Consider the following 23,914-nt stretch of genomic DNA (forward strand, 5'->3'; position numbering starts at 1 on the left):
AATGTGAGTATGTCATCTTGAAGATTTAGTTAGGGAGGTAGGGGTTGAGATTGGTTGGGGGAGGGATGGGGGAAAGGTTATAAGAGTAGGTAAAAATAAGGTAAATTAGATTAGGTGTATTTGTACCAGCGGTACAGTAGATGAGTCTGAGCTCAATAAAACGTCCGTACGGCGTTGAGCTGTTTAGTGTTATATGGATAACACCGGATGCGACTCTTGGGGGTAGGTGGGAGGAGCGGCAGTAGGTGGGAAGGTTCTGTTTTTTATATTAGGTAGTTATTTTTAACATTGGGAGTTCCGCAAGGTCTGGAATTGTCAGGTTCTGTTAGCTATACAGCTTTGACTTTTGTTGAAACCATAATTTGTATTGATGTAAGGACTATAGGAGTCAGTGATGAGAGGCGTAGGTAACAGTTTGAACAGGTTTTTACATTTTAGTAGGTAGTTGCGTGTTTGTACCATAAGAAAAATTATAGTAAACATTTAAAATTTAAAAGAAGTAAAGTTCTTAAATAATATGTTAAGTGAAACATTTCTTAGTATCATGTTTTGGTAGATAATTTTGTCCTGTTGGAAATCCCACCAGTAGGTCCCACCACTGGTTAAGCCAGGGGAGGTGATGAGTGGTGAAGGGTGATGTAATTTTCCATTTGGGTGGTGAATAAACAATTCCTGTGCAGTCTTTTGTGATGTGGTTTCCTGTGTTTGTGACAAAAAGTGTGATTGTAGAATTACTCACGGTTCTTTAAATTGGTGTCCAGTGATGCTTGGAGATGTGTGAGGTTCATTTATGGCGATAGATCTGGAGTGTTCTAATATCTTTAAGTGGGATGGGTTTTAGCTGGTCCTTCGCCTAAAAAACTCAATGTGTCTAAACAGGAAAAAAGTAGATTAACAGACAAAATAAAGCGTAAAGACCGTTCCTGAATTTGTCATGCATGTGTTATTATGTAGCGGACACAGAATGAGATTTGAGAAGCAGTCTGAGTGTTTGGTTTTCCTCATAGGCGCTTAGCATCATGCGTGGGTCTGTAACTTCATTATTGGAATGGTTAGTTAAGGCAGAGGAGGTAGTGAATAGTCAAGGGAGGTGTAATGCCTCCCTTTGGGTGGTGAATAGTCATTTCCTTTGCAGGCTTTGTGATGTGATTATGTCAAAGTATGTGACAGTAGGGTTACTCACTGTTCTTCAGGTAAGTGTCCGGAATTGCTATTTTTAAACTTTTTGCTGCATTGCACTGTGACATCCTATGTTTACAGGAGTGTAATTTGAGCAAGGAGCCCAAGGTTGCTGGCTGGACCCAGGGACCAGCTATTTGATCCTTAAATAATAAAAGAAATGGAGGGTGTGTGTGCTATTTAGGAGTAACAATTTTAAAATTAAGAGGGTTGTGCATGTGGACTGAGGCCGCTGTGTTCTGGTCTTTTTTGCGTTTGGGGGCGTGGTTTTTTGGGGTTTTTGTATTTATGGTACTGCTGACAAGCATGAAAGACTCTTTATCTGATAAATTTAAATTATTTTTGGGAGGGAGGGAGCCTACCTTTTTGGTAGGTGACTGTATTTGTATTATTAGGGATGGAGATAGGGTGGGTAGGGGTAGTTGGGGGGGTTGGTGGTGGTGGTAGTAAAATGGATAGTTCGGGGAAGGAGCTAGGGGATATTGTAAAAATGTTTACGTTAGAGGATACTGGGAGTGATGGGGGACCAACTTTTTTTAGTTCTAGTAGAAAAGTGTCCTCACGTATTTATTTTTGGTTTATGTCTAGGAATTTGAAGGAGTCTTTTTCAGTACAGAGTATGCTTTTCATGGGTCATGGCAGAATTGATTGTGGAGTAAGTATATGTGATGGAGCTTTGTATGGGAAGGGAGTGTGGAAGTTGAATGTGAGTTTGTTGGAGGATGTGAAAACAAGAGAAGAGTATGTTAGGTTTTTTTGTAAGCTGAAAGGAAGAAAGAAGGATTTTGTGACCATGACGGAATGGTGGGAATGGGTGAAAATTAGGAGTTTTTCGTAAGAAAGGGGTGTGAAAAAGCAAGGAATGAAAGGTTAATGTATGAAATGTGTCAAAAAATGTTTGATTATTTGGAGGAGATGAGGGAGTTTGGGGAGGATGTGTCCGTGGAGATTAGGGAGGCAAGAGAAAAGTTGAATGAGTGTCCGGAGGCAAAAGGGAGGAAGATTGTGTCACAGGCTAAAATGGAAGTTAAGGAGAAAGATGAAAAGTGTACGAGGTTCTTTTTTAGGAAAGTGTTTGGAGGGAGGATGGAAATGAAGAATGTGTTAGATGAGAGTGGGAAGGAAGTGGGCAGGAATAAGAGTGTTAATGAGGAGGTGAGAACATTTTATTCTTGGTATATTTACATCAGGTAAGATTGATTTGAAGGTAGAAAAATAAGTTTTTGTTGAAACTGAGACGTGTTTGAATATAGAGGATAAAGATGTATTGAGGGCGGATGGAACAAAAGAGGAGGTTGAGAGGGGTGTGAAGAGTATAAAAAAGGGAAATCACCAGGAAGTGATGGGTTACCGGTGGATTTTTACTGTGCTTTTTGGGAAGTAATAGGTGGGTGTGTTTTTGATGTGTGTGAGGAAGTGTTGGTGAGTGGAAGGTTATCAAAATCTATGTGTGAGAGTGTCATTGTCTTGCTGTATAAAAAGGGGGATAGGAGAAATTTGAAAAATCGGAGGCCCATTTCATTATTGAATGTGGATTATAAGATCATTGAAAAAATTATAGCTGATGGAATGAGAGAGGTGATTGGGAAAATGGTGTGTGAAGAGCAGGTGTGTGCAGTTCCTGGAAGAAAAATTGCAGAAAGTTTGGTGAGTTTAAGGGATGCGTTGTGGTGGTGTAAGAGCAGGGGACAAGGGATAGCTGTATTAGCAATTCATTTTGAAAAAGCATATGATCGGGTAGTGCATGATTTCATGTTTAAGGTATTGAGTAAGATGGGTGTACCAGAGGGGATGATTAGGTGGATTAGGAGGTATGTATAGGGGAATGGTTAGAAGGGTGCTTGTGAATGGATGGCTAACGGGGGAGATGCAAATTAAGGCGGGTGTGAGGTAGGGGTGCCCGTTGTCCCTGGTGTTATTTATTTTGGTGATGAGCCGCTGTTGCGTATGTTGAAAAAAGATAAAATAGTGAGGGGAGTGGTAGTGTCTGAGTGTGATTGGGTATATGGATGATGGTACTGTGTTTTGCAGGACTGTGGCGGGTTTGAAAAGGGTGAAATTGTTAGTAGATGTGTTTTGTATGGCAAGTGGATTTAAGGTGAATTTGGACAAGAGCAAGTGTAAAGTGTTTGGTGTGTGGAGTGATATGGTGTCTTGTGGATGGAAAGAATGTATAGGAGGTCTAAGGGTGGTTGGAGTAAAGTTTGATTGTGATTTGTATGGTAGGGAAAATTGGGAAGATGTGAGGGGGAAGTTGGAGAAAAAAAATTCATTTCTGGTCTTTGAGATCTTTGTCGGGCAAGGCTTTAGTTATAAAATCTGTTCTTTTGCCAATTTTATTGTTTTTGTATTGTCTTTCCAGCGCCAGATAGGGTGTTTAAAAAAGTTGTAAAGTTATGTTTTACCTTTTTTTGGTCATCCAAAATGGAGCAACTTAAGAGAGAAAAAGTGGTGAAAGATAAGTTGAATGGGGGAAAAGGGGTGGTGTGCATTGAAAGATTTTTGGTACTGAAATATATAAGTGTGTGTGTGAGGCTTAATAAACTGGAGAGTTTGGGTGTTTTTTGAGGTATGTGGGAGGGGGAGTACTGAGGAAATGTAAGTTGTTGGAGTGTGATTTGAGGAAGCCTGTTTGTTTTAACCCACTGTGGTTTTAGGTGAGAGTTGAGAGAGGAATAAGGAGGTATGGGTTGAAAGATGTAAGTAAAGAGCTGTGGTGTGCATGTAAAAAAGTATTAAGGATGGTGGGAGGGAAGGAGGAATTGGAAATAATAGGGGGTTTGAATGAGGCTAAAAGTGAGAAGGTATGGCGGAATGTATGTGTTAGCGATCTGACAAATAGACAAAAAGATGTGGCTTGGATGATAGTGCACAGGTGTTTGCCTACAAGGGTCTTTCTACGCAGAAGGAGGCTGGTGGATAGTGAAGTGTGTCCGAGGGAGGGGTGTAGAGGGTGTGAAGATGTTGTTAATTTATTATGGAGGTGTGAATTTGCAAAGAAAGTATAGAGGGAGTTTAGAGGATTGATTAAGAGGCTGACTGGGGTGGAAGGGATAACGTATGAGATGATTGTGTATGGGATGTGTAATTTAGAGGAGATGAAGATGAGAGTGTTATGGCTGTTGGTTAACTGTGTGAAGGAGTGTTTGTGGGATGTAAGAAATATTTTAGTTTTTAGGAGAGAAACGGTGAGTGTGAAGGAGTGTAAAAGCGCAGGCAATTTGGTGTTTTAGACACTGGAAGTACTGGATATAAGCAATATATGTGATTATATTAATGACCTTTTTTTCTATTTTTCAGAGAAAATGAGATGTTGGTGAAGGGTTAGCGTAAAGGAGAGTGCTAGGAGAATTTTTTTTACTATAGGGTTAAGGGAGAGATTGTATTTTGTCTTTATTTTTTGAATAAATTGTGGGCGGTTTGGTTGTTTATGTAAATGATATGGAGGAGGGGGTGGAATAAAGTGTGATGTAATTGCTGCAATATTATACGATCTATTGTATCCTATATAACTATTGCATACATGTACTAATTTGTCTAGTCCCTATAGTTAGCTAGTCTATAAGAGTCTGATAAACACAATGATATAACAAACACCTCTGCTTAGTAAACAAGTTACATTTATTTCCCAAGGAATTATGAAACTAACATAAAAGTATTAAAAGGTATTACAATGTTACATAGCTTACAATCAGAACACAATATACTAAACAGCAGATATCTACAACATAACAACAATCAAACATATAATATAAGAATATCAAAGATACTTATCACAAGGTTTCATCGGCTGGTTCTGGATGATAAAAGGGGTCCGGGCCACATGGTTTAGGCCCGAGCCAGCACCCAGAGCAAGGCCTCAAGATGGCCGAGCCATGAGGCTTGCAAAGACCAACCTCAGCAGAGAGAGAAAGGGGCAGAGAGACAGAAAATGCCTGTGTGTGCTCATTTCATTCAAACATACACGCCCACTCGTAGCCAACCCCATTTGTCTTCCATCCAGTAGATATCGCCAAGAGGTAATCCTTCAAATGTCTGCCCATTCTTCAGGAAGCATGCTGTATTGTCCACTAGGGGCAGCGTCTCTGTTAGCCCTGGGCCGTCTTAGCTAGCTCTTATTCTCTTTGAAGCCTGTAATCACACATATCACAGCAGGTGGGCTTGAGCCAAGCCATTGTTCTTCCGATTACAAAGCTTTGATATGTTTCATTCCAACTGAGGCTACCTAGCTGTGTCAACCAGGAAGTGAAATACCAGAAGTAAGATATTAAACCATTTTGCTATCCAACAAAGTGGAATGGGAGGATGTGGGCCGGTTTGTGATGATTTGTACATTCTTGTTTCTTTTTCTTTGTTTGTTTGTTGTACTTATGTAAAAATGTGAAAATCTGGAAACAAAAGTTTTGTTGGACTATGTATTTATTTATATTTTTGATACATTTTAAATAAAAGAATTAAAAAAAATTGCTGTTTGGAATCGACTTTGGCTTGTGAACCTGACTATGAAACTCTCCTCCTGCATTGACCTTGGCTTGTGACCTCGACTACGAAACTCTTTCCTGCACCGACCTTGGCTTGTGACCCCAACACTGATCATTGGTCTAGCATTCAGATCTCTTACAGACCTGAGAACTGAGCTTGCCTGAAGTTGGGCCATTGGTCTCCACGCATTACAGGTATTCTCCTAACAACCTTGTCCCCATGTGTATGGGGACAAGGGCCTCTTCCCCACAACCCTGGCGGTGGTTGTGGGAGTCTGCAGGCAGGGGACTTTAACAAGGGGGCCCCCAGAACCCCCCCATGCAAATGAGTACTGGGTACATAGTACCCCTACCCATTTACCAAAAAAGCGTGCAAAGTGAGTAAGGACAGTACACAAGTTTTTGACAATTTCTTTATTAAAAAATAAAAAACAATGTCGTCGTCGCCCCCCCCCCCCCCCCCCCAAAGAATAAATGAAATGAACTTTAACAAATTTCAACTGAATTCAAACTTTAACAAATTTCAATGAAATTCGTTACTATTTCTTTTTGAGATTCGGATACATCCGAATCTCCTAATAACTCAAAATTTGTCTGAATCTGTATTTGTTCCGAAAAGAATTGCACATGTCTAAGCATTACTTAAATACAAACGACATGTACCATGTGGTAGTGTACGTTTGGATCAGAATCTTCTCTGTAATTACCGTAACTTGTATACACAGATTAAAGCTGACATTTAGTAAATTTAGGGAGAATACAGCACCGCACACATTAGGTATGTGTAATGGTGTGTATCCCATTACTTGCATGTGACTTGTAGTAAAAATCAACCATGAAGTGTCTCCTTTACAGCCGCTGGATACTGCCCAGAGGAGAGGTCTTTAGGTGCTGTGATACCTAACCGCTACCGCTGATATTTAGTAAAGTTGCGATTGCGCAGCTTGCTGGCACCCCTTCTACCCTCTCCGCCATTCATATTGCTCATGTTACCACACTCTCACAAACTACTTCTGTAAATGAGCAGAGGTGATCCTGTCATTTAGCTGCTCCTCCATTCACAGAATATTATGAAATGTGGGATAATAATTGTATGAGTTCTTTGAATGGCAGAGAGGGCAGAAGGGGGTAGGCGATCTGCACAACTTTTCAGCAGCGCCTGCTGCTGTTAACCTTTACACCTCTGGAAGCCAGCTGCAAAATGGTGGAAATAAGTTAATCTCCAGAAGGGGTTTTAAAATATTCGTTTTTCTTACTTGTGCCATAGTGTGTTTTAAAAACATGATTAGCAAAGTCATGAAATGTAGTTTGCTAGCCAATTTATCTTTCCAAATAAAATGAATGATTATGTGTGTGGAAACACAAACTGCATTGTGTGATATAGTTTGTGAATGTATGAAATCGCATTGGTATAGAGCAGGAATATGCAATTAGCGGACCTCCAACTGTTGCAAAACCCATCATGTCTCTGCCTCTGGTTGTCATGCTTGTTGTTATGCTTCATGGAACTTGTAGTTCTGCAACAGCTGGAGGTCCACTAATTGCATATCTCTGGTATAGAGGATAAGAACCTTTACAGAAAGACCTCACTGCACTTTTGCGAAACACATTTTAAATTCCCAGCCGATGTCCCATTTTTCACCTCTTGGAATCCCCATATTTTTTATCATTATTTTTCCCATCTTTCATCTGAATTTTCTTGAAGTCCAAAGAGTCCCTATCCTTAGACAAGGTCACGCCTGGATATATAAATCTTGAGGAAAGAGCAAGCAATCATAAAGAGGAAGGAACCCCTTGTGACAGAACAATCGTTCAGACCCATGGCTCCTTCTGTGATCTGCTGTACACTTCTACAACTTTTCCTTCTGGTCAGCGGTAAGGAAAAAGCTAACACCTATGCATTTATTACTACATAACAGCTACACTATCTACTATTCTTCCCAGCTATTCACTGTTCACCCTAGAAAATATTGTATAACTGATGACCTCATGTGTTAGTCTTAAATTTATATACTACTTAAACTTTATATTGACATATTGTTATTGTGCCAATATTTCAGCTAAAAAGTAAAAGTTTTTGTTTTTTATTGCTTTGAATTTTATTAATCACGTCACTGACAACTGACTAGAGTTTAAACAAAAATAAATTAGGAATGCATTACATGCTTAATTATATTTAATTTTAAAAATTAAGCAAACCAAAACTTTGGTTTCCTATCAGGTCAAAACTTAAAAATGTTCAAGCTCAAAACATTTTCAAATGTGGCATCATACCAATATTGCACAAATTAAAATGTAATGATAAATATACTATATAATTAAAAAGACTATACATTTTAAAATGCTGTCTGTTAAGTAATATATTACTTTTATAGTTTATTTGATAATGAGTAGGTTTGAAAATCAGATTAATCAGTAAACTACAAACATTTTGATTCTCTTGAATGTTATACAGTATATAAAGGTATGTCCAGTCTGAAGGAACTTAAAACTTAGGGATAATGTTTGCTTTATAATATATATATTATAAATAATATAATATAGAATAATAAAAAAATGTATTTTAAAATTTTTTATGCTCATACTTTATCTAGGACCGCATTTCTCATTTTTTGAACTGCAGAGCAACCCTTAAAATAATTTTCAGGTCTCAGCAAACCCCTGCTAAAATTATATCTACCGCTCACATTAAGTAAATGTGATCACTGAAATACCCAGTATATGGTAACATTGATGTGTTGGACACCCAGAGGGAATTATTTTTTCATTCCCCCACAACTCTATATGATAAAAACTATTTTCAGTAATAATCATGAAACCAATTGAATACTACGAATGGCCAGAAAAACACAGACCGTGAAAACATGGCTAGTGGAGAAATGCCCCTTTAGATGGTCAGTGCAAAAGTGTCCCATTCCCATTACCTTGGTAAGTGGCAGAGGAGCCCTTGTTCAGTGGAAGGAATGCCCATTTATATCCCCCTTACACTGGCGATCAGTGTAGTGCCCCTTGCATTGTTGGTCACTGGCCCCATGCCACTGGCTTTTGTGCTAAAACTATGCTGGCACTATTCAATTTGTCATAACTTCAAAACCCTCTGTTGAAAAAGCCATTATATCTGTAGCAATATGTTATTTAACTGCAGGTGTTTACCCATACTTGCAAACACAGATGTGCCCCACTTTCAGTTTACTGGCAGCAAAGGCTAATCGGCGGTTCTAACGTAATAGAAATTTACGAACATTTTTTTTTAACCAACGTGTTTGTGCAGAGTTTTTGTATTATCATTATGGTGAAACTGGGGCACCACTTCAAAATGCTGTATCTTTGATCCCGAAATGTCATCCTGTAGTTTTTTCTGTAACTAATGAAAACATCTGCAAGAATCTATGTCAGCTCCTGATCACTTGTGGAAGCCTAGTATTCTCATGATGCACAAAATTATATACTATAGAAAGACACTATCTGGGCAAATTGTGCGCTTTTTTATTTAAATTAACATGTCTCTATCAGGAAATTTGCATAATTGTTTTGAATTCATAAAAAAAAAAAAAAAAAAAAAAACTCTGGTCCAAATGACAATCTGTACAATGACAGCAGTGAATTACGTAGCTGTTAAAGTCTGCTAATTTGTATATTAATTATTTTTATTTTACTGGAGAATTCATTCAATTTCAAATGTACTGGAATCCCAAAATGCTGACTGCTTGTGTTGCCGTCGTTACTGCAGATGATATAAATAAGTGTTACTTTTGGAGGCATATTTATGCACTATATACAGCTAGTGCAGAAGTAAGACAAAACAAGAACCCCACCTCCCAAAGCCATCCTCTGTATAATATAAGAAAAATACAAAAAAAAAACCTTCTTTGACCTATGTTAAACAGTTGCACACAAGCGTAATAAATATTTTTTATTTTTTTAATAAATCAGGAGTGCTTTATTGAAGAACAAGGTAAAAAAAAGTCTCAGAAAAAGAATACAGTGCCATACATAATAGACAAATAAAAGCAGGACATTAGGACCCAACCATACAATGCCATGTAGCAATAACCTCATATACTAACAGAAAAAAGAGAAAATCCTCAACCCGCATGAGGCACCAAATAACACCTGAGGAGTTATCCATCCCCAAATATGACCATTAAAGCAGGAAGTAAAAAAAGGGGGTAGAGAAGGGGCAAAAGGAGCAGCAGAAGGGGGTAGGGGTATCAGAAAACAAGAATAGAGGTAGGGGATGAAGAAAAATCAAGGGTGGGAGGTGGGAGAAATCAATCGCATTTCAACTCGAGGTCCAATGAGACCAAACTTTATCATATTTCCAGGGACAGCCACATTCATATATGTAAGTTTAAACATTGGCAGGGAAGCATCCACCATAGCTTCCCAGGAGGACACTGCAGGGGGAGTTGAGGAGGTCCACTTAAGTAGGATTTTTTTTTTTGCATAGTATAAGACATACAGTATGAAATTAACAATTTAGCAGGGTGAGAGCAATGCTCGTCCTCATGAATCCCCAGAAGGGCCAACTCCAGGGAAGCTGGAAGTGTCAAGTGTAACCTTAAATTAATCAATTCAAAAACACCCGACCAGAATTTTGCACTACTTGGATAGTTCCAAAACATGTGTAGGTAGGAACTTAGGTGAGCACAACAGAGGACACTTTGGGTCTCGGGTCGGGTACATCTTTTGAAGCCTCGCAGGATTGTATAATATCCTATGCAGAAACTTGACTTGGATCAGTTTGTCCCTGGAAGATATTATCAATTTAGGACCACCCTCCAAAAAGTCACCCCAGCTTTCTCTGTCCAGAGAGGGAATTTAGTCTCTCCACATCTCCTATACACATTCAAGCGTAGGGAATCAGTATTGGGTTGGGCCCTGTATAGAGTAAGGGGCTTATCTCTATCACCCTGAGCAAGCAATTCCTCAATAGGATCAGCCTGAAGGATGGGCAGCTGAGGAAACTGGGCCCTAATCACATGACGCAATTGGCAATAACGAAATTGCATCCAATTTGCACCCATAATTGAGGGTCGGGGATAGTATGAAGTTGGGGGGGGTGAAGGGTTACCCCAAATGGGTTGGGCAAGGTGACCAGTGATTCGGGCGCAAGAAATGACGACAGGCAACCCCCACACTCTTCGAGTGGCACGTGTCAGATTCAAAACCATGGTAATAATTTACTGATGTTTACTCAGGAATGTTGAGTATAGACAAGTAATATTCTTCATTGTCAGTGCTGTAATACAGTATTCTCATTTATACTCGCGTAAACATGCTTATAGATGAGTAAACACATGTATGCAAGTAAATTACTGTGCTCAAATGTAACATTTTCTATAGTTGTTTTACTGCTCTGTACTCAATGCTGTATTACTGATCTATACTCAGCTGTGAGCATGGTTCAATAGACAACAATGCATCTCATTTATAATCGGTAAAAAACACTGCGTTTTTTACTCCCGTTTACAAGAGGCCTTAGACTGTCAACCATTTTACTTTCTATTACTTTCTTTTGCCTTAACTAGGTATAAAGGTTTCCACTATCTATATAATTCCTATGTACTCCTAAAGATTATAGATTTTCTATATTGCAAAACTCTGCTGTTTACCTAAGACCCCATTCACACTTGGCGATTTGGAATCGCAGACAGAATCGCCACAAAATTGCCCCAAATTGCTGCAAAATTTGTGACGCGCATTTAGGTACCATTCATTGGGTAGGAGAGAACTTCAGGAGTGGGAGCTGGTATCTGTCAGAAAAAGGTACCGGCTCCCAGAAAGAAAATAAGGCCCAGTAAGTTGGGGGGGGGGGGGGTTGAGTCAGATGGATGGTACTTTTTCTTTTAATTGAAGGACCGTTTTAAGGCCCTGTATACAGTGTTGGTCTCAAATTCACAGGTTCAGGCATTAAGATTTGTTCTACCTTCCGCCATGAAAGGGTTAAACTAAACAAGACTGAATCATACACCAGTTTTAGTAAAGACCAATGGCAGCAGGCAGAATAGTTACATATAACTGTATCCTATGTCTCACTACACTTTTTACATCCAATTCATTAATTTTTTGCAAGGGTGGGGCAGTGAAATCAGAATGACTATTAGTGCCGGTTCACACCAGCACGCTCTGCAAGATCGCACTGCAGTGCAAATCACATGCAATGTCCATGTGATGCAATTTCAGCCATACAGATTGCATGGCTGATATCGCATCACATTCGGACCAATCTCGCACAGGACCCTTTTTTTGGTCCGCACCAGAATGGGAACGCATGGGTGTCCACACCCATGCGATCCGATTCATGTCCGAACTGTCAGTTTGCAGTGTGATACGCAAGCTGAAATGGGGGTGTCATTAACAATGTATTAACACTTCCGGCAGTTCACATATGGCGGTGTAAACTGCTGTGCGAGTTGGGTGCGATGCAGGAACCCACAGTGGATTTGCAGGGTTCCCACATCGCACAAGTGTGAACCGAGCCTCAATGATATCTAATCTACTTATATTTAACAGAAGTGTGCACAGTTCAATTAAACAAACACAGACAGATATGGAAACCCATTTGGATGCATTGCAGTGTAATTAGAAAATTCTAAAAGATACAAGCTCTTATAGTCTGATTGCACAACCTCCTTTAGGTCTACCAGCAACAGTTCAGTGCGAGGGCCTGCCTGATTGGATACAGATTGATTGGATAGTATTTGTGGGTCCTTATATTACATAGTTTTGGTAAATCTAAGTTAAAGTAATTCTAAAGGTATGTTTTTTACCTTGATGCATGAAGGGAAAAAAAAAACCTTCTGCATGCAGCTCCCCCCCCCCCCAATGCTTATCTGAGCCCGATCGCAATTCAGCGATGTGCACGAGAGCTGCTGCTCTCCCAGGTCTCTGCCATTGGCTTCTGCTGCTGTCAATCACAGCCAGGGATGAAGGAGTAAAGGGTGGGACTAAGCTATGCTCTGTGTCCCATAGACACACAGGGGCAGCTCGGGAGCGAGCACGCTCGAGTGCCCCATAGCAAGCAGCTTGTTATGGGGGGCACTTGACAGGGGGGAGGAGCCAAAAGCACCAGGGGGGGAGGGGACCCGAAAACAGGTGGTTTGGGGTTGCTCTGTGCAAAACCATTGCACAGGGCAGGTAAGTAATTATGTTTGTTATTTAAAGAAATAAAATAAAATTGTAGGTTTATTATCACTTTAATTATACAAAGAGTATACAGTCCGATTGTAACATATATGGTGAGATTTAACGATAAAGCAATCAACCATGTATTGTGTCACTTCTGATAATCTCTGTGCATGTATGCATGAGTTCTTAACGCTTTGTTTCATTTCTACAGCTAATGACATCTTAACCATAGATCCTCAGAACCCAATTGTGCCACTTGGAGGGTCAATAAAACTAAATTGCTCCATTAATAATCCTTCGTGTACTACTAACTGGAAGGGCCTTGACACCAACCTTGGCAGTGTGTATACTGCGCCTGGTTATAGCGTCCTGACTATACAAAATGCCAGTATCTCTATGGAAGGCACCAAAATCTGTGTTACAACCTGCCCTGCCCCTGGTCGCAGCAAGAATTTGCAAAAGAGTGTGTCTCTTCAAGTATACGGTATGAAAATGGGTTTTGTATATTGATTTGTGGGGTGCAGTAGGGATATACAACACAGACAAGTAAACAGCAGCGCTTATTGATGCAAATTTTACAAAAGGCTAATTGTAAATACAATACCTTTAGGTGCCATGTATTTAAAAGCATACCATTCAACAGTTTTTTTTTTGTTTTTTTTATTACATATTTTTTTTTAAGACGCGCTAAAACAAGCAAGTATTTAACCCTCTGTTTAAATGCATTCCAGGATTAACAAAACAAAAGATCTCAAAGCCTTAAGGCCGTACACACAATACAAAAATCAGATGGAAAAATCGTATGAGGAGCTGCCTGACGATTTTCGGATCGTTACATAGTTACGCTTGAGAGGGGATATGATTTCAATTTACAAATACTGTACTGGTGACCCCACAATAGGGATAAAACTTTTTCGCAGAAGAGAGTTTAATAAGACTCGTGGCCACTCATTACAATTAGAAGAAAAGAGGTTTAACCTTAAACTACGTAGAGGGTTCTTTACTGTAAGAGCGGCAAGGATGTGGAATTCCCTTCCACAGGCGGTGGTCTCAGCGGGGAGCATTGATAGCTTCAAGAAACTATTAGATAATCACCTGAATGACCGCAATATACAGGGATATGTAATGTAATACTGACACATAATCACACACATAGGTTGGACTTGATGGACTTGTGTCTTTTTTCAACCTCACCTACTATGTAACTATGTAACTATGTAAGAAACAAAAGAATACATACAAAACTATTCAACACATTACGTCACTTCTGACGTTGTATTCTGTTGTACGAAAACTTTCGTATTGTTAGTAACCTCTTCACTTTCAACATGAGACTAGCATGCCACAAAAAACGGACGTTTGGCTGTCCGAAAATCTGATCGTGTGTACGAGGCTTTAGCCCAGGTTCACACTGAGCTGCGGGAATGAAGCCATGTGAGTTCAGCTGAACTGGCACAATTTTACTCCTGCATGTCAGTCTCGATTTCAGCCGCGATTTCAGAGACATCTGTGCAGAAACCTGTAATGTAAAACGCATCCTGAAATCGCAAAAAAGTAGTACAAAAACTGCTTTTTAAAATCGGTGCGGCACCGCAAATGCAGCATTGCACAGATTAGGACGGTGCCATTGCTGGCAATTAGCGCCGATTTGACATGTGATTTGACATATCAAATTGTACCAATGTGAACCAGGGCTTAGTCTGGGTACACACAGGCCAAAAATCATTCGAAAATGGTCAGGTCGAGCGCTCATGCTGCAAAACCAGCATCGGATCAGTGTTCGCAGCCATTCCAGGGGGGCAGTCCCCCTGTCAGCCCGCAGGGTTGAACAAAACACAAAATTCCAGTGTGTACCCAGCATTACAGTTCATTCCTTTACTAAATCAGCTATAGCCTGAGTAGAAAAGCCTGTCCCCTGCCAGCAGCTGCATAGTGGGACCCTTCTGTGGAAGCAAATATCAAACATGCCCCCACTGAATCAGACCCATAGCTCTGTAATCAGCAAAGTTCATGCTTTCTGCTGATTGGTGAGATCTGGCTCTGACTTAGCAGGGTGTGTGTCTGAACTCTGCAGAGAGATCACTGATTCCTCAGAGAGAGCAGGAGCTCCACAATTGCTGGAAGGGGACAGGCTTTTATACTCTGGCTATATCTCCTTTAGAAAGAAAATGAACCGTAAGACATTGAAAACCTTTTGTTTTGATGGACCTGTTATATATTTAGCTGATGTAAACAGAGGGTTGAAATGGGCTTTAAAAATAAATGTTGATATTAACTTAAAGTAGTATTAAAGGCAATTTTTTAAAATTTCATTTTCAAAAGAGCAAGGAAGGGTTATAACACCTGTCAGATTTTTTTTTCACCATCTGTGTCCGTTTCGGAGATATCCTTTCACTTCCTGTCCCATAGCCAATCATTGGAAGATTTCCCCTTTATTACATTTCTGGGGACAACCAAAAATTTGGGATTTTCTTTTACTTTAAAAGATAATAATGTGGGTGGTACAGTGGTGTAGTGGATAGCACTTTCGCCTAGAAGTAAGAAGGGTCGCTGGTTCAAATCCCAACCACAACACTACCTGCCTGGAGTTTGCATGTTCTCCCTGTGCCTGCGTGGGTTTCCTCCGGGTACTCCGGTTTCCTCCCACACTCCAAAGACATGCTGGTAGGTTAATTGGATCCTGTCTAAATTGTCCCTAGTATGTATGAATGTGCGTTAGGGACCTTAGATTGTAAGCTCCTTGAGGGTAGGTACCGATGTGAATGTACAATGTATATGTAAAGCGCTGCATAAATTGACGGCGCTATATAAGTACCTGAAATAAATAAATAATAATAAACATGACAAATAGAGAGGGTGAATCTCCTTAACAGGGGCACAGACAACAATAAAAACTGACAGGTGCTCTAATCCCTCTCCACTCTATCCAAAACTAAAAGAAAAAGAAAAGTTTTGCCCTTGGTGCCGTTTCACATAGTGGCGACCTGTCAGGCGACTTTGCCGCCTGACAAGTCGTGCTCCATGCTTTGCAATGGAACCTTTCCAATAGGAGCGACTCAAGGTCAAAAGGTTCCAGTACTACTTCGGAGCGGCTTGCGTTGACTTCTATACAGAAGCCGTTTTGCAAGCCGCTCTACAGCTGCGATGTACACGGTGGCTTCAGAGTCGCACAACTTTGAAGCCGGCCCTGTATGAACCAACACTTACTGTGAGAATTAGCAAAATATAAGCAGCGCACATTTACTAGTTTAATTAGAGGCATGGTTCACCTTTACCAAAACAATGGCTATGTAGATAAGAGACCTCTGTAGATACAGACATCCCTTATCTGCATAGGCAGTTTTGGTGAAGGTGAACTAACCCTTGCTGAAATCCAGGCAAACAGCCAACTACACAGATGAAAGCCATAAATGGGATCTGTTTTACCTGCAAAAGGATCTGTACTTCTGTCTATTCAGTTCTTACATTTACACAGCTCAGGCAAGCAGCAGAGTCCAGTCTGGCGGAGTAGGAGACCTGATATTTCTGCAGTTAGGTAACACTAATGCCACGTACACATGGTCAGATTTTCCCACAGGAAATATTCGATGGGAGCTTGTTGTCGGAAATTCTGACCATGTGTAGGCTCCATCGGACATTTTCCGTTGGAATTTCCGACAAACAAAATTTGAGATCTGGATCTCAAATTTTCCGACAACAAAATCCGTTGTCGTAAATTCAGATCGTGTGTACACAATTCCAATGCACTAAATTCCACGCATGCTCAGAATCAAGCAGAAGAGCCGCACTGGCTATTGAACTTAATTTTTCTCGGCTCGTCTTACGTGTTGTACGTCACCGCGTTCTCATGTTCGGAATTTACTACAAGATTTGTGTGACCGTGTGTATGCAAGACAAGTTTGAGCCAACATCCGTCGGAAAAAATCCATGGATTTTGTTGTCGTAATGTGCGATCGTGTGTACGCGGCATTAGCATGTTCCTTGTTAACACATGAGCACAGCAGCACAACTGACTGGCTCCTGGTCTTGCTTCTCCTCCTCCCAGTCTGAGCTCTGCTGTACAGGGACTGCAAGAGGCTGATGCCAATTCAGCTTTAACTACAGGTTTACAATTGATGAGCATGGTCAAATAAGATTTAGAAAAAGCCATTCTGTACTGAGAAATACCAAAGCTTAAACTGTAGGCAAGTGGAGAATGTTTACCATGGAGTATTGGGTTGTCTTGCTGTTGATTGCCACAATAAATCATACATAAATGTATGCATATTTATGTCTAGAATCCTAGTGAAGAAATAAGCATTAGCGCAGTTAATTAATCATAACATGTATATCCACCCAGTAACAGTGATGTTTTTTATTACAGAATTCACTTTTCTATGCAATAATTTCATGTCTCTGTTGTAGCTCTTCCAGAAACTCTGCTTCTGAGCACCAGCACAACAAACAGCAATTCCTATCTGCACTGTTTAATGAAAGGAATGCATCCTATGGTTGACATTGATGTGCAATGCTATAGAAATTCAGACAAGTTGGGCAGCTATTCTGATGATATTACTTCTGATGACGAGTTGGATATACACAATATCACCTGGAGCTGGGAGATCAGCGATGAAGATTTGAAGTCCCAGACTTTATACAAATGTGAAGCAGGACTTTCTATAGGCGAACGGATATTCAGAAGAGTGGGGATACTAGCGATACCTAAAGAAGGTACTGTACATTTAAATCATCTTGTGTTATTACTGTCCTATTTCTTCTATTTTATAGTTGTATTTATAATTTGTATAAAGAGTTTACAGTTTTATTCATATTAGGCAGCATGTCCTCTTCCTATTGGTAAGACATACATTACCCCGGTTTTTGTCTAGTATTTTAGTGGAGCAGCTAAACAGTGCAAAGCCTAATACTATTATTAATTTGTCAAGCAATGCTGAACTAATAAATGTATGAGGGAGACACAGATGTTCTTATTCTCTGGAGTTCATAGGTGTAATAACTGGGGGCTGGGTGAATCCTGCAGCTCTGAAGCTTAGGTAAGGTAAAGGTAAAAAAACCCTAAAGGGGTTGTAAGGTAGAAGGTCTTTTATCCTAATACATTCTATGCATTGGGATGAAAAGCACGAACGCCATTGGCTCCCACTGCTTACAAAGTCAGCTAGCCAATCAGGGGAGAGAGGGGGCTCCGTGTCTGAATGGACACAGGGAGCTGTGACTCAGCTCGGGTTTCCCCATAACAAGCTGCTTGCTGTAGGGGCACTGAACAGGAGGGAGGGACCAGAAGCACAGAAGAGGGACCTAAGAAGAGGAGGATCCAGGCTGCTCTGTGCAAATCTACTGCAACAGGGCAGGTAAGTATAACATGTTATTTTTATAGGCTTTAGAACAACTTTAAGTCACACCAGTACAAAATGGATTATACTTGCTTGCTATGGATTATTGCTCTTAATAAAACACTAAACTCTAGTTTTAAAAAAAATCTATTTAAGTGTCTATTTATGTGTTCTTAACTCAAAAAAGTACCTTCTATTGCTCTCAACCTCCTCCTAATCTCCAAATTCCCTCTTTTGTTTTTGCTGTGATCTGAGTTTCTATTAGAAGGTGGCTACGTTCATTCTCCATGGTCCCACTGTATGTAGGAACATAGCCACCCTTTCTTGCTCCCTCTTGAGATGGACTAGGGACTATAGACTATGGGATTTGTAATGTGCATAGAGCAGAGCACATGATCACAAGTAATGTGCACTACTGGTTCCAAACAAGCAGAATTAAGTGGGAAAGGGAGAGGTTTGAAGCCCACAGAGGACATTACAACAAGGCAGAATAACATAGTTGTGTGGATTATTTTTGGAGAATTAGAATATCGTTTTCGGTCACAATAATTATCTTAAAATATAAAAAAATCTTCATTGAATAAGGCCACATGTTCCTTACAACAATACATAACATGTGAATGCTGTGAGATTCAACACCCTAACCACATTTACAGTATGCTGATGGTTACTTTACATCAAACTCTTTTGACTACCTTAGACGGGTCCACACCAATTGCAGAGAAAAAAGTTTAGTTTTTCTCTGAGGGTTATGATCGCAGCTAGCTTGTGTTTTTACAGTGCAAGGCACTTTTTCCCAATTTTTTAAAAACTTTAATGGAATTAGAGTGGTATTAAACTTAAAAATAAACATTATATTGCATCTTACCAATTTTTAGATGTGATGGCTGCATTCATTTTCTTTTTTAGGCTTTCTTTCTTTCTTTTCATATGATGATCCAGCCAGCAAGCCTGTTGTTTTTCAAAAGAACTAGCTCTCCTGTAGATGTAGCGGCTTACAGTGATGAGGCGAACCATTTACCAATGACATGGGTGCTTACAATGATCAGTTTTTATTTATTTATTAATGTAAAACCTTTATCCCAAAAAGGAGAAAAAACTGTTTGCTGTAACTGATTATAAAGTGTTAGGTGGCGTTTGGCTTCAATTTGTTAGTGTATGTGAATCTGCTAGTCTGTCTAACACTCCCCTCCCCCCCAGACTGAGAATGGTGCTGTCTGCTGTGCTCCTTGTGGGCATGGAATTCATCAGAGCTTCACAGGTTGACACTGAAGTCCTCTTCCACTCCTCCATGACGACATCACAGAGCTGGCGGATGTTAGAGATGTTGCGCTCCTCCACCTTCCATTTGAGGATGCCCCACAGATGCTCAATAGGGTTTAGGTCTAGAGACATGCTTGGCCAGTCCATCACCTTTACCCTCAGCTTCTTTACCAAGGAAGTGGTCATCTTGGAGGTGTGTTTGGGGTCATTATCATGTTGGAAAACTGCCCTGCTCCCACTCTCCAAAGAGGATCATACTTGGCTTCAGTATGTCATAGTACATGTGGGCATTCATGGTTCCTTCAATGGACTGTAGCTCCCCAGTGCTGGCAGCACTCATGCAGCCCCAGACCATGACACTCCTGCCACCATGCTTGACTGTAGGCAAGACACACTTGTCTTTGTACTCCTTACCTGGTTGCTGCCACACACGCTTGACACCATCTGAACCAAATAAGTTTATCTTGGTCTCATCAGACCACAGGACATGGTTCCAGTAATCCACGTCCTTAATCTGCTTGTCTTTAGCAAACTGTTTGTGGGCTTTCTTGTGCATCATCTTTAGAAGAGGCTTCCTTCTGGCATGACAGCCATGCAGACCAATTTGATGCAGTGTGCAGTGTATGGTCTGAGCACTGACAGGTTGACACCCCCCCCCCACCCCTTCAACCTCTGCAGCAATGCTGGCAGCACTCATATATGTCTATTTCCCAAAGACAACCTCAGGATATGACGCTGAGCACGTGCATTCAACTTCTTTGGTCGACCATGGCGAGGCCTGTTCTGAGTGGAACCTGTCCTGTTAAACCGCTGTATGGTCTTGACCACGGTGCTGCAGCTCAGTTTCAGGGTCTTGGCAATCTTCTTATAGCCTAGGGAATCTTTATGTAGAGAAAAAGATCCTCAGAGAGTTATTTGCCATTAAGTGCCATGCTGAACTTCCAGTGACCAGTATGAGAGAGTGAGAGTGATAACACCAAATTTAACACACCTGCTCCCCATTCACACCTGAGACCTTGTAACACGAATGAGTCACATAACACCGGGGAGGGAAAATGGCTAATTGGGCCCAATTTGGACATTTTCACTTAGGGGTGTACTCACTTTTGTTGCCAGCGGTTTAGACATTAATGGCTGTGTGTTGAGTTATTTTGAGGGGACAGCAAATTTACACTGTTATACAAGCTGTACACTCACTACTTTACATTGTAGCAAAGTGTCATTTCTTCAATGTTGTCACATGAAAAGATATAATAAAATATTTACAAAAATGTGAGGGGTGTACTCACTTTTGTGAGATACTGTATGTGTTTCATTTTGTAATTCCTGCAAACTGTGCCTGGTAAAATTAGGACAATGTTTTTATCAGCAGCTGACAATATTTGTGGCAGCTAGACTAATTTTATTTAGGTTTACCACTATCTTTATGCAGGTTTTACCTAGGCCCTTTCTTTGTGCTCACCCCATTCATAGGGATACATTAGGTCCAATACGTTCAAAGCTCTAGGAAGTCATAAGGCCCCTTTCACACGATCGGACTATTCTGAACGGGCGCTCCGTGTTAGCCTATGGAGCGACGGATGTCAGCGGAGACATGTCCGCTGACATCTGACGCCGGTCCGATCCGCTAAAAGCAGACGGATGGCCCTACGTCCAGGTCCGTCGCTGGCGGATCGGATCGGGTGAGATCTGATGAAAATGGACATCCTGTCCGTTTTCATCCGATCCCTCCATAGGCGGCAGCGGTGCCTGACAAGCCCCTCCCCGCTCAGTGAGCAGAGAGGGACCTGTCATCCGCTGGCTCAGCGAAGCTCAACGGAGAGATCTCCCGCTGAGCCGGCGGACCGAGGCGGGCTCCGTAGAAATGGAGTCCGCCTCGTGTGAATGAAACCTTAAGGTGCAACATATGATACATTCTGTGTTTTGGTGAAACAATTTTAACCATTTCCTTTGCTTTATTCATAGTGGGGACCACTGATACTTTGGCTAGAACAGTGACCGATACTGAAAACCAAAACACAGCTATGACTACAAGAACACCCAAAACATTTTCTACAACCACAGATCCCACAACATTATACACAAGAACCCCCAAAAAGTGGACCCCATCACCTCCATCTACATCCAGCAGGGTCACCACACACAAACAATTCCCCACTTCAAACACAGGTAAACAGTTTTTTAGCATTAAAGGAATCCAAGCTGTCATTCCTGACCTCTCCAGAAAAGGCTAGTGACCTGGCTGTTATGATGATGCTTTGGCTTTCATACTGAGTCACAGAACACATACGGAACAGGAGTTTCTGACGTTTCTCTATCAGGTCTGTAACTGATAAAAAGTGCTGGAGCCAGGCAGCTAGTATTTTCAAAAGAGGGTCAGCTGTGGCAGCCCATGTATTTTTTAATACCTTACTCATATACAATACTGTGTAAAAGCAGGTGTAAAAAATGCTGTAAAGTAATGCTTTCAAAAATATATATTTTAATTGTTTATTTTTATCAATTTACAAAATGCAAAGTGATCAAACAGAAGAAAAATGTAAATCAAATCAATATTTGGTGTGGCCACCCTTTGTCTTCAAAACAGCATCAATTCTTCTAGGTACACTTGCACCCAGTTTTTGAAGGAATTTAGCAGGTAGTTTGTTCCAAACATCTTGGAGAACTAACCACAGGTCTTCTGTGGATGTAGGCTGCCTCAAGTCCTTCTGTTTCTTCATGTAATTCCAGACAGACTCTATGATGAGATCAGGGCTCTGTGGGGGCAAACCATCACTTCCAGGATTCTTTGTTCCTCTTTATGCTGATAGTTCTTAACCACTTCAATACAGGGCATTTTCACCCCCTTCCTGCCCAGGCCAATTTTCAGCTTTCAGTGCTGTCACACTTTGAATGACAATTGCACGGTCATGCGACGTTGTACCTAAATTAAATTTTGATAATTTTTTTTCCCCACAAATAGAGCTTTCTTTTGGTGGTATTTGATCACCTCTGCATTTTTTATTTCTTGCGCTATAAACAAAAAAGACCGACAATTTTGAAAAAATCACAATATTTATTACTTTTTGTTATAATAAATATCCCATTTTTTTTTCTCAGTTTAGGCTGATATGTATTCTTCTACATATTTTTGGTAAAAAAAAAAAAAATATCACAGTAAGCGTATATTGATTGGTTTGCACAAAAAGTTATACCGTCTACAAAATAGGGGATAGATTTATGTCATTTTTATTATTAACTTTTTTTTACTACTAATGGCAGGGATCTGTGATTTTTATCGTGACTGTGACATTGCGGCGGACAGATCGGACACTTTTGACACTATTTTGGGACCACTGACATTTATAAAGCGATCAGTGCTATAAAAATGCATTGATTACTGTATAAATGTCATTGGCAGGGAACGGGTTAACACTAGGGGGTGCTGAAAAGGGTTAAATGTGTGTCCTGGGGAGTGATTCTATCTGTGGGAAGAGGGGACTGATGAGGGGAGGAGACCAATCGGTGTTCCTATATACAAGGAACATACGTTCAATTCTCCTCTCCCCTGACAGAACGTGGATCTGTGTGTTTACACACACAGATCCATGTCCCTGCTCTGTGATGAGCAATGGCGGGTGCCTGGCAGACATCGCGGCTGCCGGGCATGCGCACCGGGTCCCCAGTGATGTGGCGAGCATACGCGCGCTCTCCACAATGCCGGGAAGACATAGACGTCATATGACGTCCGCCCGAAGGGAGGAAGGGTTCCTGCCGCCGTCATTTTACAATACGGTGGTAGGCAAGTGGTTAATGACATAGGCTGTATGTTTGGGATCACTGTCCTGCTGCAGTTTAAATTTGGGGCCAATCACACGCCTCCCTGATGGTATGACATGATGAATAAGTGTCTACCTGTATTTCTCAGCATTGAGGACATTATTGATCAGGCAACATTGAGGACCGTAGACACAGTGGTCAGCCAAGAAAACGTAATGCAGCAGATGAGACACATCATGCTTACTTCCCTTCAACATCAGAAGATGTCAAGCAGTGCCATTAGCACAGAACTGGGGAAACCAGTGGGACCCAGGTACACCCATCTACTGTCCAGAGAAGTCAGGGCAGAATTGGTCTTCATGGAAAAATTGCAGCCAAAAAGCTAAAACCTCTGGTGAAAACAAAGCTAAGCGACTCAACTACAGTGCCTGAAAAAGTATTCGTACCCCTTGAAATTTTCCACATTTTGTCATGTTGCAGCCAAAAACGTAAATTTATTTTATTGGGAGTTTATGTGGTAGACCAACACAAAGTGGCACATAATTGTGAAGTAGACGGAAAATGATAAATGGTTTTCAAAATTTTTTTACAAATAAATATCTGCGTGGCTTGCATTCAGCCCCCCTGAGTCAATACTTTGTGGAACTACCTTTCACTGCAATTAAAGGTGCAAGCTTTGCACATATAGAGTGAAATTTTTGCCCGTTCTTCTTTGAAAAATAGCTCAAGCTCTGTCAGATTGGATGGAGAACGTCCTGAACACCAATTTTC

The 23,914-nt window shown here is 40.8% G+C and overlaps 1 protein-coding gene across 4 annotated transcripts in view; it reads left to right on the top strand.

Annotated features, from left to right (window-relative positions):
• The first annotated feature begins 7,403 nt into the window (after positions 1-7,403).
• The window catches only part of MADCAM1 (mucosal vascular addressin cell adhesion molecule 1), a 31,272-nt gene continuing 14,761 nt past the window's right edge, over positions 7,404-23,914 (top strand). For 2 of the 4 annotated variants that reach the window (XM_073594029.1, XM_073594030.1), the window contains exons 1-4: positions 7,404-7,535; positions 13,003-13,275; positions 17,196-17,501; positions 21,350-21,553. In XM_073594029.1, the coding sequence (XP_073450130.1) occupies positions 7,481-7,535; positions 13,003-13,275; positions 17,196-17,501; positions 21,350-21,553 (838 nt within the window). In that variant the 5' untranslated portion in view covers positions 7,404-7,480. The remainder of the gene's footprint in view (positions 7,536-13,002; positions 13,276-17,195; positions 17,502-21,349; positions 21,554-23,914) is intronic. The other 2 variants (XM_073594031.1, XM_073594032.1) reach the window with 2 other exon arrangements.

This window comes from Aquarana catesbeiana, linkage group LG01 (genome assembly GCF_042186555.1).
Source record: "Aquarana catesbeiana isolate 2022-GZ linkage group LG01, ASM4218655v1, whole genome shotgun sequence".
Taxonomy (NCBI): Eukaryota; Metazoa; Chordata; class Amphibia; order Anura; family Ranidae; genus Aquarana; species Aquarana catesbeiana.